We start from the raw sequence: 18,618 nt of genomic DNA, 5'->3' as shown, positions 1-18,618 counted from the left end.
AGGGTAGCACGGACTTGGTTTCCCCTGCGACAAGGCCAGGGCGGATTGCAGATGGCACCACTTTCCTGCTTTTTAAACTCGCCCGCTATCCCAGCTGGTCATACCAGAGACAGGCACTACAACCACCAAGGGGGAGAAGAGGGGAGTGCTGCATTTCCATACCCGGGCAGCCGCCCAGGCGCATCAGCAAGGCCTGCGTTGTGTCTGCTCGTCTCCTCTTTAAAGAGGTTTCTCATTAGCCTTGTTATTCTCTGCCTTGGAGAATATTTGCACAAAGGGGTCAATGTGTCAGAAATGTAAAGCTCGATCAATAATTGGCTGTCATGTTCCTTTCTTGCTTGAACCCTGGTTGTAAAGGCATTTTTGTTTTGTTTTGTTTTGCTTTGCCTCAAGTGATCTTTCCTTGTGCACACGTGATACAGGCAGACTGACCGGCTCCCCCAACTGCAGCTCATCTCTAATAATAATTGCAAATGCTATTCTTGTCTCTGGAAGAAAGGGAAAAAAAAGAAAGCTCCATCTGCTTTGAACAAGAGCTGGCAATGAACCTTTCAATGGAAGGTCTGGCTAGCCCAGTGTTTACTCCCACCAGTGTCCCCACTGATGCCAGTAGGATTACTCAAGGAGTACAGTGCTTTTCTTCAATGAGAAGAGGTCTCAAAATCTGGCCCTGCCCGCCCAGGGGGTTCAGACTCCAGGCGGCTTCCACAGGGCGCTGTATCTGACGCCTTTTGCAGCAGACGCAGTATTTGAAACCTGCATTGGAAATTTCTGCACCTCCGTTGTGTTGCAGCTTCAGCGTGTGCCTAGATTGCTCCAATGGAAAATCATCGTGGTGTGCTTTAGTAACACTTGCCTGCTTTCGCCTCTGACGCACATGTCGCAGGGGCGTATGAAAGCCAACATACGAACAGCACGGATGTCCGCAGCAGCGCTAGACAAAGCAGGCAGATGTTGCAAGCCACAGGCTGGCCTGAGCAATGCTGCGTGGGTGACCGTGCACCCTGGAAAGGCAGAGGCTCTTCCCATTTCTCAGCGTGTAATGGACAGATGAGCTCATCTGACAGCGGCTTCAACATTTTCAGACACCACCGCTGCTGGCTCCATGCTTCTCTAGCGCTCGGTCTTCAAGGATCTTAAATCATGGGTGGAAGTAGGATTTTGAAAGTGGGGGTGCAGATGGGGAAGTGCATCGACACATATAACATGACACATTTTCCCTTGGTAAAAGGAAACGAGAAGCTTTACAATATGCTAGGGGCCTGGGGTTTCCCTCCGCTCCCCACAACTGGATCTGCCCCTGTCTTAAATGACAGAGGTGGTTTCCTTGCAGCTCGCTGCAACAGGTATCACTGCCATTTTACAGGCAGGGAAACTGAGGCACACAGGGCTACATTGCTTTCCCAAGGGGATGCAGCAGGTTTGAAGGCAGAGCTGGGAATAGACCCCAGGTGTTCTGCTTCCCCGTCCTCTTGTTTTGACCCTAGACTATCTTTCTGCAGCAAAATGTTTCCTCTTTTTAAAACCTGCCGTGCTGCCCTGGGAAGTTCAATCAGAAGGGATCTTTCAGTAAAGCCCCAGGCATCAAAGCAAGCAAAGTCCCTCTTGCATTTGTGTTTATGTGGCCATGGGGCCTTTTTCCAGAAATCCCATTTAACAGCGTCTCATTTGTGCCACAGCGAAGAGTTTTCTTCCTTGTTCTGCCTGCATCACCCAGGGTCTGCCCTTGATGGTGACATCCCAGCTGTTGCTTTCCTTGTTGTGTTTTCCTACCTACGCTCAAGACTGCAGAGGGCTGTCAAGAAACCAACAGGGGATGTGGCAGCCCTATGCCGCGTCTACCCAGAGAGCAGCACCAACACCGTCTCTTCTGTTTGCGCTCGGGGGCTTTGGCAGCTCCTAGCTGGTGGGTGTCTGTCACCATTCTCGTCATGGAAAACTCTTTAAGTATTCCAGATCTGGCCCTCAAAAGACAGGGATAGTATTAGGCTGTCCACAGTTCAGGCCCTTGTGGTTAGTAGGTTTTGATTTCCAGTCTTGTTTTTGTTGCTCTGCGATCATTAGGCACGCTAGGAAAAGGACAGCAGGGAAACCAGCAACACAGCAGGAGCTGGAAACCAAATGAAGCCTAAGGAATTCAGTGGTGAATACCAAGCTGGTGATCATGGTGCTGGTATGCGCTGGACTGGAAATGATTTGGGGCTCCAGGCTACAGTTTTTTTTTCTTCTTGATTTCACCTAGTTCCTAGTCCTACTGGATAATATGGAGCCCAGCAGGTATGAACTCGGCCCTAAGCTTCCTAAACAACCTTCCAGCTGTAGGAATGATGTATGGAGATGCAGCTAAAAAGGTGATGGGTGCCTGCTGGAATGGAAGATAGCCATTCTGGATGAGGGGAAGAGCTTCAACTACAAATATTGGTACAGATGATAACTGTGACAATGACACATGGGAAGGAGAAGATGGATCGCTAGCTATTAGCAGGCATTATTACAAGCACTGCAATGTATCATGTAGGAACGGAGATGATGCATCACACCAGTGCATTTATTTAAAAGAAATATTTTCTTGAATAAATCAGTTTTTAAAAATAGATGGACCTGCATTGCTGAAAAAGCCCCACCCCCAAATAGATTAGCACAGTGAGGCTTGCCTGGGTATATTCTGGAGCCGCTGGTGGTAGTGCTATAGTTTTGGTTGAGTTTTACAGTTGAATATATTTATATGTAATTAATAGTCAGAGTGAAAAACACAGCTTGTAAAATACCAGGCAGCTGTTTGATCTTCCTGCATCTCATGTACTTCTGAAGGTCATGATCTCAGGAGGTTGACTTCAGTGAGGGCTCTAGGCAATCTGCTGCTTGCAAGATTGAGCCCTGTCATTACTATTACTTATTTATTAGTATTTATTCTAAGCAAAACTTTCAGAGGCATCTATAGGACTTAAGAGTCCAAAAGAGAAGCTTTCAAAGGAGCAGATGGCAGTCAGGTGCTTAACCCTCACAGGTACTGAATAGGAGCGAGGTCCTTCCATGCCATTTGCACCTTTTGACCTGCAAAACGGCTTCAAAGCATCACGTGCCAGCATGAGCTTACTCCTAGCTTGGTTTAGGCAGCATCTAGACCAGGGGACCCACTCAGCCACAGGGGCTGAGACTATGCTCAGCTCATTGCAGTCACTGACAGCAGTGGATAAAATCCTGGCCTTATGGGAGTTTGGCCATGGACTTCAGCGGGGCCAAGGACCTCCTCCACTGGATACAACATGTAGTGGGAGGGGTTAGATGAGGGACATGTCGTTCATCAGCACAGCATGAGCACAGATAACTAGCTTCGAGTCCCTTTTTAAAGGTATAAATAGGGTCCAAGTTGAGTTGAAAGTAGAGATTCCCAAGCTGAGAGTCATCTCTTTTCCTTATTCTCTCCTCCGGACCCTGAAGACACTGGGGTTGTGCTGAGCTACAGCATTTGGCTCATCTTTACATGCACTCTCTTTTATTTTTGGCAGAAGGAGATATTTTTTGTGCAGCAAGGATGTTTGTTTGCCCTCTTCGAAGCTTCCCGAAGTAGGCCTCCCCTTCAACTGCGGCTCCGCAGAATATCCGATTAATCTCTCTGCCTCATAGGTCCTCTGGCATGGATGCGTTAATGCATCTTGTTGGGTCAGTCAGCAGTTTGCCTTGGGTTTCATACAGGAGCAATAGTTTGTATTTTTCTAGGAGGAGTTAAAGAGGATATATTCATTTAGCACAGCGAGAGTACAAGGCACAACAGGCTTGAGGTGCAGGGGAAGGGGATTCAGCCATTGTCCAACCCAAATTTGTCTCTGGAAAACACTAAAGGTTAAAAATATTTGTTTCTCTTGCAAACACAATGATTTGTACTAAGCGGAGAGCAGTTGAGTCTTTTCCCAGGGAGGGGTTTGGCCCCCGAAACATTGGGGGAGTTGCTCCATGAAGGTGCACTGACATAACACCAGACTGGACTGGCTTGAGACTACAGGCTCTCAAGCCCAGAGGCCATCAGTTAATCATTGGCTTGTCAGTGCATGGCACTGATGTACCAGTCCTTGAGTGGGACCATTAAGTGCTACTGCAGGGTAAAGAAAGGGACACCACAGTGACCAAATCAGACTGTAATGGGCACCCGTGTAAGTTGAGATGAAGTGTGACAGGTGTCTTTCAGCCTGGCAAACCCTCAGCCATCAAAAATGATGAGACAGGTCCCCCAAAACATGACTTAAAGGGGAAAAAAGAAGAAATGTTGGTTTCTTTCATTTGCCTGCTGACTTTCTCTGTCTAGGCTGTGTTTTCAAACTTGGCTTCATAACCGTGTGGGCTAAAAACTCACTAGACAGACAAACTTCTTGGGCATTCATAAGACTCCCAAGAGCTGATGCACTAGGAATGCTGCTGGGACTTACCTGTCCTCCCTGTACCATAGGGGCAGACAAAATATGGCCCAGGGCCACACCCAGCACACCAGGCCATTCTATCCAGCCTGCAGGGCCCCTAAAAATTTTAGAAAATTAATATTTACTTGCTCCTGGCTGCCTGTCAAAAATGACAGGAGCCAATGCCAGTAGGGCCCAGGAGAAGCCAGTGGCAGGACTGAGCAGCAAGGCCCACCTAGCCCTGGCCCCCCAACTGGAAGCCCCTGCCTAGCAGAGGCTTCTGGCCTGGGACCCCAGGGCTGTTCCTGTTTCCCTGCACCAGAGGGAAACGTGGCCCTCGACAGCTTGCCCAAAACTCAGTAAGCGGTCCTCCTCAAGAAATAATTGCCCGACCCTGCTGTACCACCTTCTTCGGTCCTGATGTCCCCTTTCCTAGGCTTGTGTGAAGCTCACTGACGTCAACAAGGCTCTATGCACATGCTGGGCTGGATCCATGTGGATCTGATTGCAAGGTACCTGTGGGACCTTTGTTTGCACAGCATCTGTCATAGTGGGGTGCAATCAAATCTTAACACAAACATGAGTCCTAGCAAGGAAAAGAGTTGCAGCTATGCCATTGACTCTCTTTCTCCATTCCCCTTCCATCCATCTCAAGCCTTCCCCTGTCCCTTTTGGTTGTGTATACATCTCTAACATTTCAGTGACTGGTAGAAGTGAAGGGTTGTCAGCAGAGCTTTGAAAACAGGATGTGCAATGCTATCACCCACTGAGTTGAAAGACGGCCTTGGCTTAGAGCTAATGTGCAGTAAGAGACAAAGCCTTGTGTTTCAGTTGCAAGCTTGCCATGGGCTTATCTGAGTTAAAAGGGAGGGGGAGTGGGGTGTCTGCCCTAATGCTCTCTTAGAAGCAATGATCAGTGTAAAGTTGGCCTGACAGTGCAGGTCTCAGCTACCTACCTGTTTTTAACCCTGGAAGGTTTTGCAGGCCCACTTAGGACTTCAGCCTGAGTAAACGGTGGTGTGGGTGACAGAGTCAAGGTTTGATGCAAGATGCATACAAGAGGGTGCAAGTAGGCATGCGTTCAGCAGTAGAAAAGCAGAACTGTTTGGATCCTGCATTGAATTATTTTCTTGTGCATCTCTGATGTGGGGCGTAATGATCAAAGACTTCGTATTGTGCCACTTGTTTGTGCCTCTGCTAGTGCACTCAGGTCCTCATCCTAATTCCAGTTTTTGAGTGCTGTTCTAACACCACTAAAGCACCTTAACAGCTACGGCTGAAGGCTACTCTGTGGGCAGAGTGCATCTTTGGTGGTAGCAGGTACAATTCTGTAAGCTGCATGTGCTTACATCAGGCCTGAAGTTCACGTACCACATGCTCAGCTGGTGTCAGCTGGCTTAGATTCATTGGAGTTAAGAAATCTGCTGATTTTAATACTAGCTTCAATCCGAGCTGAACAGAAATGTCTGACTTAGCTGGAAACCCTGGTGTTGATTGACTAAAATAGTAACCAGCTATCAAAGTGCCTGTCGATGTTTATTTAAATATATTGATTTACTGGATTTTAGTAGTGCTGCAGCTAATCCAGTGGCGTATTGTGCAAGGCGATCCCCCCCCGCCATTACATTTGCAATCTAACAGATAGACAAAAGATGGGTAGGAAAATTAAAAATACAAAACAATCAAAGGTCACAGGCTGATCCAGGAAAGGAAGCCGGGGACTTCTGTGCCCTTGCCCAAATCTCCTAGGGCAGTAGTTGGTTCCAGTGCCTGAACTTACCAATCAATGTGTTTTGCCCTGTGCACAAATGGTGCTAGGGTATGTAGGTGAAATGCTGCTGTGGTAGCTGATCCAGAAAATAAGTGCCTCCTTAGTGCAAAATGGGAAAGAGAAATTAGGACATTTACAATGTTTTGGGATGCATTTTCTCCCCTTTCTTTAATGGGCATCACTGCTTATTTGCCTAACCTTGCTAAAGTCGACCTCTCCTCTGTCCCGTGTCTAAATTGTCTTGTTTTCATTCCAGTGAACATGACCTGGGGGAGGATATTTATGACTGCGTCCCCTGTGAAGATGAAGGAGATGATATCTATGAAGATATCATCAAAGTGGAAGTTCAGCAACCCATGGTAACAATTTATGTATCTTTAAAGCCATATCTTGATGGGAATGCAAAAGGAAAAAGAAACGAACCAATGAAAGATAATGATCTGGAGGCACAAATGATCTATTGGCATCATTCTTTGGAAGGGGTCTGCCTTTGTAGAGTCAAAATACCTTCGGGAGAGTGATGGAGCTAGCCCTGTAGGGTTTCTTGAAGGCTTTCCCTGTATCTGAAGAATGGGGGGAAGATGTAATAAATACAAATTGTGAAAAGAGCATAAAAATAGTAACTCACTGCTGAGCCAACACAGCATGTCACTTCATGCCCTTCTATGGGGCGGGTGGGGGGAAGAGAGAGAGAGGACTGATGTTTGCTCAATTAGCCAAATGTGTGTCTTAGGCTGGAGGTATTTTTAGACCCATGCAAGTGTTGACAGATATTTGCAATGAAGCCCCAACTTTCCCTGGGGGATTGTGACAGTACCTGCTTGGAGAGGCAGGTAGATTTTTACAAATGAGACTTTCAAAGCTGAGTTGCCTGCTGGGCATGGAGGGGCTGCCATTGAACTCCCTCCATCAGCTGGAGCAGGAACTCATGCATGCAAATCCATCAGTCACCCATGACAGCCCCAGTTTAAACATAGACAGGGGTGAAACACGTTCACATGGCTCCGGGCTGCGCTCTGCTTGTCTCCGCTCTGCGGCAACACGCCTCGTGCCGGGTGTTCTCACGCTCTGCCCCTCTGCTCCTAGTGCCAGACACCCAACCTGGCAGCAAGTCAGCGAAGCTGTATTGACAGTACCCCAACGCTCAAGCATGCCGGAGACGGAGGCCTCGAAACGTCCCTCTGAGGAGTCGCTTTGCTGCCTCGTTCCCGGGTTTGGAATAGGCAAGCAAGAACTGCTGGGCTGGGCGCGCTGGAGAGAAACTATCCCAGACAGCACCAGGGACACAGTGCGGACATGCTCTGAGCGCCCACTGATGCCGGTGGGAAGACTCCTGTTGACTTCGATGGGCTCTGGATCAATCCTTTAATGCTCTTTTGGTGCCCAGCAGCTTCCTGAAATTTTTGGAGGGTCAAGTTCCTCCTGCCATGGAGAGACCAGGATGAGGTCTGCATGCCCCTTGGATCCCATCCTGTGGTGCAGAAAGTGGGTGCCAGCTCTTCTGCGTGGTGGCTAATGGCACCCTGAAATCATTTACTCAGGGCCCTAACCCAAAGCACACTGTGGGATATTACCCCGACTTCATGGGTAGAGGTGAGGATGGGCTGCTAGGAAAGGCTACCTGTAGAAACTGTTCTCTTAAAACTATTAATTCTGCCTGCTTTTGTACCGGTGCAGCTGGAGGTAAAACTAAAGTTACAGCAGTTTCTCATTTACGCTGGTACAGGAGCAGACAGAAGTAATAGTTAAACTGGAACAGCTGATGCATTTTCCCAAGCAGCAAATCTTTCCCCTTTTAGACAGCTTAAAGTTACATCTGTCCACAGTCTCAAGTGTTTTCCCAAGGGGCCGTTACAGAGCAGCTCGTGGCACAGGAAAGGGGAGGCTGTTTCCCCAGCTAAACATTTCCACTTGCAGCATTTGTCGCTTCCACTGATGCACAATTTAGCAGGATCTCCTCCCGGGAGCGGGAGCTCCCAAACATTTTTGCCTTCCATTTGAAATCCTGCTGCTCACGGGATTGATGTAGAGTCTAATTACTGTCTTCTGGCTGTAAAGTGCAGCTGACAAGATACATAACTCTCTGGGAAAAAGCAGGATAAATGGATAAGTTCACTGGTCAATTAAATTCCCGTAGCTAGACACGAAATTAGGCTGGAGATGGCTTTTGGAGGTGTGGCCCAGCAGAGCTTTGCTTCAGAGTCAGTGAGCTGATGGCTTCCTGATCCTTCTCCAGTTGCCTGCTGTGCAATGCCGTTGACTTGTCTGGAGTTTCTTACAGTTTAACAGGGATCAAAACCCAACCCTGGCCATGAGCGACTGGGAAGACCCACAAGCAGGGCGGTCTTCATTGATGGAGATTCAGATCCCGACTTTAAACGAGCAGGCTCTTCCTCCTGTGAGCTCAGAGCTGCTCTCGATGCAGCACAATGCAACGAAGCAGGGTCCACTGGTAATACGGTACCTCTGGGTTCAACTGCACTGGTGTCGGCCCTGGCGGAAATGGTGATAGTAGCAGATCCATTGGCTACTGATGGTTTTTAGCACTGTGCCACCACCTTTGAGAGCAGCCGTGTCTGTTCATGGACTGATGTAACCAGTGGGAATTCTCCAATGGGGCAAAACTGAAATAAGAAAATCTTCCCCGCTGCAGGTGGTGCCCCCAGATTTCTGGAGTCTGTCAGTGGAGGAAACAGCATCTCCTGCAGTCCTGGGGCTGGGCTCAGAGGCCAGCTCTGGCAGAGATTTTCATATCCCATTTTTCACGTGTAATATTTATTCCCTCTGATGTTTTTATGCTGTGCTGAATGTTGTTATTAATGGCTGATTAATATAATCTTTAGCCTTTGATTTAAAAATCCAATAAACCATTTCCCTTCCTTCAGTATCCTCTGCATAACGACTTTGTGCTGGAAAGTCAATGCACGTGGGTAAAGTATGAAGATGTCAATAAAAATGGAAGTTAAAGGCAGCCCATCAATAATACACATCCATATGCATGCTGGTTTTGGCGGGCAGGATTCGATTCCTGCAAGATTGTTTTGGCCTTTGAAATGGGCATAAGAATGGAGACGTTTCTTTTTCAAGCCTCCAGATGCCTTGAAGGACTGGGATGTTGCGCAGTCTGGTGATCTGGGATGATGTTTTAAACAAGCTGCTCAAAGCCGGCTCCACCATTTCCATTTTGTTTTTTCTCATGACCGAGTCAGGAGGCTCCTGTGTCTCTCTCAGTAGTGGCACAAGTTGAGACCTCCAGCTGTCAGCATCTTTTTAGATACAGCACGGTGACACTGAATTAAGACTAGCCCAGCTCAGCAAGCGGTATGGCAGCCTTCCTTGTGCTGCTGGTTCCTGGAACGTGCTGGAGTTCGCAGCAATCACACCCATAAGGATATGGAAGCAGAGTGTAATTAGCCCATCCTGCAAACCCTGGCTTGCTTTTGCCTGCATTCAGGTTCATATATTCAGAAAGGCTCAACACCCCCAACCTCAACTGCAGTTGCAAACACACAGAGCACATTGGACTTGGAGCTGTTATGACAATAAGGTCCCATTCACGGGTGCAGACCTCCTGACCGGCGCCTCTCCATCCTTCTGTCTTAGGAACAACCCCAGTAATGACACCAAAGACCAAACTGGCAGCATCCTCCACCACATTGGGCAGCAATTGGTTAGATTTTCCAGCAAGGGGCAAACTAACCCTTGTCCTTTTCTCAGAAACCCCTTTAAAAGAGAGCCAGTTTTTCTCCAGGAAGATGCAACTGGGGAACCCATAAGTGAGCTCCTTAAGATGTTTGAGACATGCCTATTGCCTAACAGTGAGTGACTTAAAGAGGTTGGTTAGTCTGGTTTATCAAAAAACATTGAGAAGTGACTTTGATTACAGCGGATAAGTACCATCAGAGAGAGAAAACATTGGTTCTAAAGGGCTCTTTAATCTAGTGGAGAAGCGCACGACAGGAACGAATGACTGACTGTTCAAACCAGACAAATTCAAATTAAAAATCTGGCATGCATTTTTTAACAGGGAGGACTATGAACTGTTGGAACAAACTGCGTGGAAGTCTTTACTGCAAAATTCGAGGCCTTTTGGGCAATGTGCTTTCATGCAGCATAATTCACTGGGTATAATGCAGGAATAACTTGCTGAAATTCAAGGATCTGTGCTATGCAGGATTCAGACTAAAAATCATTTAAAAAAAAAAGGTACAGGAAAGGACCTGAAAAGGTAATTTATCCCATCTTCCTGCCAGGATACCTAAAACCAGCTAGGTGATCTAATGGTCTCTTCTGGCCTGAACATCTCTAAATCTATGAGGAGGCCACTTCTAAAAATAATAATAATAATAAAAGTTTAACTTTATTGAAACCCAGTAGGGCAGTAACTGACTGCAGTGTAGCTACATCAGCCAAAGACTTGGTCTTCAGTATTTTCTTTTAGCTTCTGAGACTTCTCTTAGCAGAAGCGTAAAGCTGTTCGTTCTCACCATAACCTCTTGCACTTGTGTCAGAAGGTGGGGAGATTAATGGACGCTTTTAAAAATGATGGTTTGTGATACCAAGTGTATGATGTTAATTGGTTTTGCTTGTGTTTCTGCATGCTTCAGATTAGATATATGCAGGTAAGTAAGAGACGATGTCCAAGAGTTTGGTTTCTGGCTGGCTGGCGCAGTGTCTCAAACTCTGGTATGGCTTGTGCTAGGTATACAAAGTACAGCGTGAAGCAGAAGCGGTAATGCTCAAATGCTGTGCATATAAATACATGATAGCAAATTCCCTTTCCCCTGCCTTTAAAATTATGCATCTGCAAACCCCATGACATTTGCAAAGATAAGTTTGGAGTTCATAATATCTACCTTGCTCACAAGCCAGCGAGAGTCATGTTTGCCTCTCTTGTACAGCCAGGAGGGCTGGAATCTTATTTTGCTGCAAAAGGGAATTATGGGCATCCAAAGTGGTGGGTATAGCAATACCGCCTCCAGGGCCACCTTGGGGGTTTAAGCCAGGAAACATACCCTGCCTGTTTCCTCATGCTCTGCACAGTGAAAAATATTGTGTTCACTGTTACAGCTGTTCCAGGCATGCTCAGCATCACTCTTAGCTCCTGAGACAGAGATCCTGAATGCATCCCTGAGCACGCAGCAGTTAGCAGCGAGCACCATTTTTGGCCAGGATCGTGCATGGCGCGGGAGCAAGCGGGTGTAGTTTCTGGGCAGTTGGTTCCAGGTTTCCCAAGGAAGATGACGCAGGGAGTATGTGAATGGTGCTTGTCCTCCTGGCAAATGTTTTGAAATCAATATGGAGGAGGCGTTGACATAGCCTGGGAGATCACATGACTCCCAGAGCTGAGTCTTTAAAGGAAAAAAAGTTACTGCTAACCTGAGGATAAAAGCGCCAGAATTGGAAACACTAGCAAAGGACCTATACAAGAGGAGTGTTTTGGGGCCCCATGTCTGCCCTATCGTGGAGGTCATCCTAAGCAAACAAGCTGAAAAAACCAAGACCCTTTGCCTTATACATGGTCACGTTAGGGGACATAGCTGGAGTAAATACAGCGGGTGGAGTTCTGGTCTCCTCAAAGCCAGTGAGAGATTTGCTATTATTTTAGGCGGACCTGGGATCTTACCCGAGAAGTTTTTAGGCAGCAATGGATCCCTTGGACACGATGGAAAATTTGGTTCAGCATGTCCTGAGCGTGCATTGGTTGGGAGTTTGCTCTCACTGCCTGCCACGTTAAACATCCAGCATCAATGAGCAGGTAGAAGCACTCTGAGGACATCCAGACATGGGTTGTTTTCTTTTTGCAGAAAATGGGAATGACAGAAGATGACAAAAGAAATTGCTGTTTGCTAGAAATCCAGGAAACTGAGGCCAAATACTACAAAACACTTGAAGACATAGAAAAGGTGAGAGCTGAGCCTTTTTCTATCGCCCTATTTTACGAGAGGCTTCAGATTGAATTTGATTTTGCATTAATCTTGCAAGACTAGTTTCTGCTGCTTAGAGCTCCATAGTGCTTGGTGGTTATGACGGGGATAGGATTGATGCACTCAGACATAATTTACAGGAGCGTGGAAGATGTAGAAAACCCATGCTGAGTACCATAAGTGCACAGTGTGGACCCACATGAAAAGATAGCATGTTTTTATGTGATCGCTGCACTAAATACACTAAAAGCCAGCCTGCTACTTCAGAAGGGTATTCTCCCCCCCCAGCAGTAAAAGACTCCCACTTCTTACATAGCCAAGGCTGGGTTCTTAGGCTAAACCTAGCTTTTGTTGATCTCTTATCACTCTTTGATTGCTCCTGAATCATTTGAAAGAATTTCTTTATTGCAGGCATTTGAAAGTGCTGAAGCCATGCTGGCTTGTCATTGAAACTAATTGGATTAAAAATAACATTTCGCTGCATGCATTCATGGACTTTAATTGGTTTTGATGAATTATAGTTGTATCTCCTCTTTAACAAATGAACATTTCAACAATCAAATGATACAATGCATGCTGCTAGAAACAGGTTATTATTTTTCCCTTCAGTGATTATGGTAAAGTAGAAGTTAAAAAAATATATATATATATGTATCTCTCTCTCTCAAGGTATTGTTTCTAATTGTCTTCCTGCTTCTATTTCCTTTCCCTTTAAAATTGTTTCCCTTTCTTATGTAAAAATGTGCTGAAAGTTCTTGGAAGAAGCTCCGAGTGTGACCAGCACAATAAAACAATATTCCACGCTTTTAAAAGAAAGGCTTTGACATAGATATTACTCATGTACATATTACTCGGTCTTTGAAAACAGCTATTAACCTTGTATTTCAAGCCAGAGGAAGTTAAATAATTGCCTTTGGTATGAAATATGAGATCTTGCTCAAGGCTGAATAGATTGTGATGCCTGTTGTGGTGCAGAAGCTCATGTAAGAAGGTGTATTGCATCTCTGTGGTTTGCCGTTATGAACGGGGCAGGCATGTCTGTTAAAATGCATTAGTTTGAAAAAGCGTTTCCAGTGTAGTTATGTTGTATGTGTTCCTCAAGGACAAAAATCCAAGCCAGCTCAGAGTTGCTCCCACTAAGACAGCCGAAGAGCTAAAGCAGATTAAATTGTGAATCGCTGGGGGTTGTTATTTTGTGAAGAAGCCAGCATATCATAAAAAAAAAATTCTACCACTTACATTGCAATGCTGGACATACCGTCTTGTGAATAAGATCCTGAATCGCCTCTCTTTCCTTTCTGAATGGAAAGGATATTTAAGTAGGGTAGGGCACAGATACCAAGATTAGGCAGGATGGAAACCAAACAAGCCATTGCTCTGAGGAACTACAGCATCAGGAGTTTGCTTTGCATGTGTATTTACTGTTGTAATGTGCAGGTGTGTGCAGGGAGGGCTTAGAAAGGATTGCACACGTGCACCTGAATCCTTTTGTTCTGGTGAAGAAAGGTCCATGCACACACCTTAGTTATGTCCAATTTCTTGTGCAGGTGACTTAGGGGCCTGGGAGGCAAGATTTATGAGGACAGACTGAAAAAAGGAGGGTTATTTGGATTGGAGAAGAGAAGGCTGAGGGGGCATTTGATATGAATCTTCAAGATACCTGAGGGGTGATTACAGAGAGGATGGAGATGAGCTTTTTCTGTAGGGGATAGGACTAGGAGCAACGGCCTCAAGCTGCAGCAGGGGAAGTTTAGGTTGGAGATGAGGAACTCTCTGCTCTGAGGGTGGTCAAGCATTGGAAGAAGCTGCCTGGGGAAACTAGACTCCATCCTTGAAAATTTCCAAGAGCAGATGAGAAGACACTTGGCTGGGATGGCTTGGACAGGAATAATCTTGCCTTGAGCAAGGGACTGGATTAGATCTCGTGAGGGTCCTTCCAGCCTTACTTCCCTACGCTCCTGTGTATATAGAGCTGTGCCTTTCATGCATGGAGCTACTTAGTGGGGAAGAATCTCTTTAAGGTATTCCAAGACATTTTGCATATCCCCCTAGCCCCGCGATCCTTTCATTGACTCTTCCATAGTGCTTCTTCTCCTCTTGCCCTTTTAGGAGCCAGGATGTAATCCACAGGAAGCCTGTGCTGTTGACTTGCATTCATTGCATTATCATTTAAAGAGTCCCTCAGTCAGGTGGCATTGAACTCCTCCGCCTTCCAGTACTTGCATACGAGAAACCCTTGACAGCCCAACTACCAGGCAACAAGGCGTCTTAGTGTTTCAGTTCCAGACAGGGCAGTCTTAAGCCAGTGAGAGTTGGGGGGGGGGATTTTTCATATTCCAGGTGAAATGAGCCAAATCAGTTCCAAATCCTCTTGATTGAGCAAAACTCTCAATTGTTCAAACACCCAATGTGACACTCCAACTGGCAAGTATCCTCCACCCCACTTTGCAGCGAGAGATGCTGCAGCTGGCAGGCATTGCAAAGCAGAGACTGCTTTGCTTGTCTGTGCTGCCGTGACCGGGTTTTAACAAGATCTTGTCACTCTTCTCCCTTTAGAAGCTCTAAAATTCATCAAGACCCTCCCTGCGCCAAATGTGTAACGGATGAAACAATTCCGGTCTCATCAGAAGGAAATGCATTGCTTCTGCCTTTATTGAAACCGGTTTCTCATTTCCCTCCTGCAGAATTACATGAATCCACTGAAGCTGGTACTCACTCCACAAGACATGGAAGCTATTTTTATCAATTTGGAGGTAATAGAGTAAACATCGTGGCTTAAATCATCGCTCTGCTCAAGTACAGCTTACATGGAGAAGCTATTCAGGTTTCATGTAAAATTCATGGCTGCAGTCCTCCTGGGCCATAGAGCTTGAATGAGCTTCAGATTAGGTCCCTTAGCCTTTATCTCAAAAGTGGGGCTTAGATAGTACATACGGAGTAGATAAGGGAACAGTTTGATATCAAGGGAATCACTTGGCTAGCGATAGTGTTTTCTCCCCCTGTGTGGTCCAGAGGGTCTGATTTACAGTTTACATAAAACAGGGAGTATGGGCCACACTGAGCTGGGACTCAGGCTTGGGTTTTATCCCCAGCTCTGCCACTGACTTGCTTGGTGGCCTTGGACAAGTCACTTCACTTCTCTGTTGCTCCGTCCCATCTGTAACTTGGGGTGTCACGAGAGCTGCCTTCCTTCGAAGGTGCATTGAGACCTATGGTGGAAGGTGCTCTCTAGAAACTGTGTATTACTCTTCCGGATGTGAACACACGCACAGTCCAGGTCAACATTCAGTGTGAGCCTGCAGTTAATTCATTCTCCAGCATTTCTCAGCCTCTCTCGGTGTTATCCCACTGCAAGATCAAATACACAATGGTGCTGTTTGGTGGGGTGGGGTCTTTGTATAAACTCAGATAATTTAGATAATTAACATATCTGAAGATGAAAAGGTGTTGGTTTTTTAAAGGAGAGGCATGCAACAGAGTTTGTTTCACTCTGAGGCATCTGACCCTTCTTTTTGTATAAAAAAAATCCCTCTCCCAGCCAGGTTAACAGATGGCTAAATTCTCTTAAGGGCTTAATAAGTGGAGATTCAGCCCCGGGCAGAAGGTTAGCACAAGGCCTGGGAAATAATTAAGTCCCACTTAAGCAAGGTTAATTCATGTGCTGGTCCTCTACCCTGGGGGAATTCATCCTTCATGCAGAACCTCTGATCAAGTCCATTAGGATCGCAGGTGCAGCTTGCTTTTCACATCCAGCCTCCTGTTCAGTTCTTTTTTTGGGGTCTTGGACAGAAAAGCATCTCCCTCCCTTCTCCTGACCAATACCTTTGCCCCCACCTCTCCAAGTGGCCAGGCCCACCTCCTGCACCCAGTGTCCTCTATGATCTCATCTGAGTGCTGTTCGGGATCATGTTAGGATTTTCTTCCCCACAACTCCCTGTGCTAATGTTGTCCAAAATGGCTGGTTGACTGAGCGACCAGCAGAAGTAGAGAGCAGCATGAGTCTCGGTGGATGTTTGAGTGTGCAGCACTAAGAAAAAAGACACTCAGTGATTTACCTTGGTGAAGGGCTTATCCTCCAGCAGTTTAGGGAGCTTCAGCAGACTGAACCCTAAACCCCCATTGCTTAAAAAATGTGCCTGTGAATTGCCTGGCGCATAGAGGGGATTTAATAGCAGCCTTCAAGTACCTGAAGGGGGGTTCAAAAGAGGATGGAGCTGGACTGTGCTCAGTGGGGACAGATGACAGAACAAGGAGCAACAGGATCAAGTTGCAACAAGGGAGGTTTAGGTTAGATGTCAGGAAAAAAATTCTCATATGGAGGGTAGTAAAACCCTGGAACAGGTCACCCAGATAGGTGGTGGATGCTCCATCCTTGGAGGTGTTTAAGACCTGGGTAGACAAAGCCCTGGCTGGGATGATGTAGTTGGGGCTGGTCCTGCAGGGGGTTGGACTAGATGTGACCTCCTGAGATCCAACCCTGAATGATTCTATGACGTGCCGAGAGCCAGGCTTGTTGATTTTTAAATGCATCTATCATTTCTTTTTTTAGGACCTCATTAAAGTGCACTTCAATTTCCTGAGAGCCATCGATGTGTCTATGATGTCTGGAGGAAGCAGCTTGGCAAAAGTGTTTCTGGAATTTAAAGAAAGGTAAAAAGAAGGAAAGAAGAACCCAGTGCGTACCCAGCTCTAATCTCAACAAGCCGTCACTAATAAGGGCATATCATCATAGGGAGAAACCATGAAAGGAGAATGCCAATCTTGACAAGCCACTGGCCTGGCCCATCCTCTGCCACAACACTGTCCATCAGGATTTGTGCCCATACATGGGGATGTGGGGGGACATGTCTCTTAAATGCTGCAAGGAGAGGAAGGATCCTGCTGGTATAAAAAGAGAACACAAGATGCAAGCAGCCCTGTAACCAAATGAGCCTTTTTGCCCAGATCCTTAGCTGGGATAAATCAGCCAACTCCACTGATGTAAAAAGAAGCTGCACATATTTCTGCAAGTGGAGGGCCTCATCTGGTATACAGACAGGTTGCATGTGCATGAATAGAGCTGTACAAGGTCCCCAGTCCATGGCGGTACCCTCAGGACTCTCCAGAATAAGTCTTCTGTTATAACACTAGATGTTCTGGGGTCCCGATATCCTGCTCATTGTAGGCAGCACAAGAAGACCCTGCTCTTTCCATATGCAAGTCCTGATTTAGTGCCAGTGCAGTACTGGGGCACTTGGGACTCAACGTGTTGTCTGCTTTTCTCTGTGGCTTTCCAAAGCACCTGTGCTACGCATTGATAGTTCAGTGGTTGCCTGAACCGAATTGCATCAATAGTTATGAGTTAAATCTCATCTTGTCTTCTGGTCTCAAAACACAGCTCATGCTAATTGCAAAGAGGGTGATGGCTTCAGGAAACAACAGTCTCAAGGGCAGTAACTTGTAGGTAGTCAGTTGTCCTGCAGTCTCCTTCCCAAGCCTGGTATTGTTACCTGGTTCCCGGGTGTATTGCATGGATGACTTTCTCTCCTGGTTGCTAGTTCCCTCCATGTCTTTGATATAACTGAGAGAGAGAGAGAGAGGGGCTTACGTTGGTCTCTGAGGTCAGAGGCAGAGTGGGCCAACCTTTTCCCATACACCATTGTGTTGTGGCCTGGGTTTGTCTGTTGTGGAGGCTGTCCACCTGGCAGTCAGATTCACAGGAGAATAAAGATTAGAGGATTTAACTTAGGATACCAGGAGTCAACGAGAAGAGAGAGCATGGAGCATCTCACGTATGTCTCTGTAGGCACAGGGCACTTTGCTCTTGTTAGATCCAAGTGATTGTTCTCAATGCAGATTAGTGTGTCTGGCAAGTTTGACGTCTGGCACCTATAGGATGATTAATGCACTTAGAGCCTAGTTTAAAAAACAGAAGATTCTGAATTTTGGGAGCTGCAAACAGGAGTTTCCAGGAACAAGCAGATAAGTTTAAATTAAACCCCTGAAGCCCTTTAATAATAATCAAAGGCACTGTGGAATAATGCCAAGGTGTTATTTCATTGTGATTAAACCCAGTGTCTAGACATGAAAATGCCATTCTGAAGTCAATAACTCCTGAAATACCATCTGCATTCATAAGACACCATTAGGTCAAACATTCAGTTGTTCACAATGCTGCTTTTAGAAAGTATGTGCCCTTTGGATTAAAAAAAAAAAAAATTAGTTGTTCAAAAGAAGAATGCCAAATCATTTAAAAACCTCATAAGAATGACTTGTATCTTTCTTATCTCATCATTCTTGGCTTTGCTCACACTCAAACAATTCAGTACCACCCTGTTGGCAGCAGCCCCTTCCAGGCACTGTAGCCCAGGCCTGGGTTTAGGAGAGGTCCTGTATGGCGACGGTAGATAGCACAGGTGTGATGGTCATCAGTCTGGGACTTGGGGAACCACCTCAGTGTAAATTCCCCTTCATATTTTTTACCAGCCTTGTCTTTTCTTTTCTGTGAACGTCACAAGGTGGGACTGATTTTTTTTTTTTTTTTTTT

The 18,618-nt window shown here is 46.2% G+C and overlaps 1 protein-coding gene across 1 annotated transcript in view; it reads left to right on the top strand.

Moving 5' to 3' along the window:
- The window catches only part of VAV2 (vav guanine nucleotide exchange factor 2), a 321,762-nt gene that overhangs the window by 244,916 nt on the left and 58,228 nt on the right, over nt 1-18,618 (top strand). The window contains exons 6-10 of the mRNA XM_019510306.1: nt 6,422-6,524; nt 10,773-10,787; nt 11,973-12,071; nt 14,777-14,845; nt 16,642-16,742. Coding sequence (XP_019365851.1) covers nt 6,422-6,524; nt 10,773-10,787; nt 11,973-12,071; nt 14,777-14,845; nt 16,642-16,742 — 387 coding nt within the window. The remainder of the gene's footprint in view (nt 1-6,421; nt 6,525-10,772; nt 10,788-11,972; nt 12,072-14,776; nt 14,846-16,641; nt 16,743-18,618) is intronic.

Source organism: Gavialis gangeticus, unplaced genomic scaffold (assembly GCF_001723915.1).
Source record: "Gavialis gangeticus isolate Ggan-Ray unplaced genomic scaffold, GavGan_comp1, whole genome shotgun sequence".
In the NCBI taxonomy this organism is placed as follows: Eukaryota; Metazoa; Chordata; order Crocodylia; family Gavialidae; genus Gavialis; species Gavialis gangeticus.
Note: the sequence above shows the minus strand (reverse complement) of the source record. Positions and strands in the feature narration are given on the sequence as shown.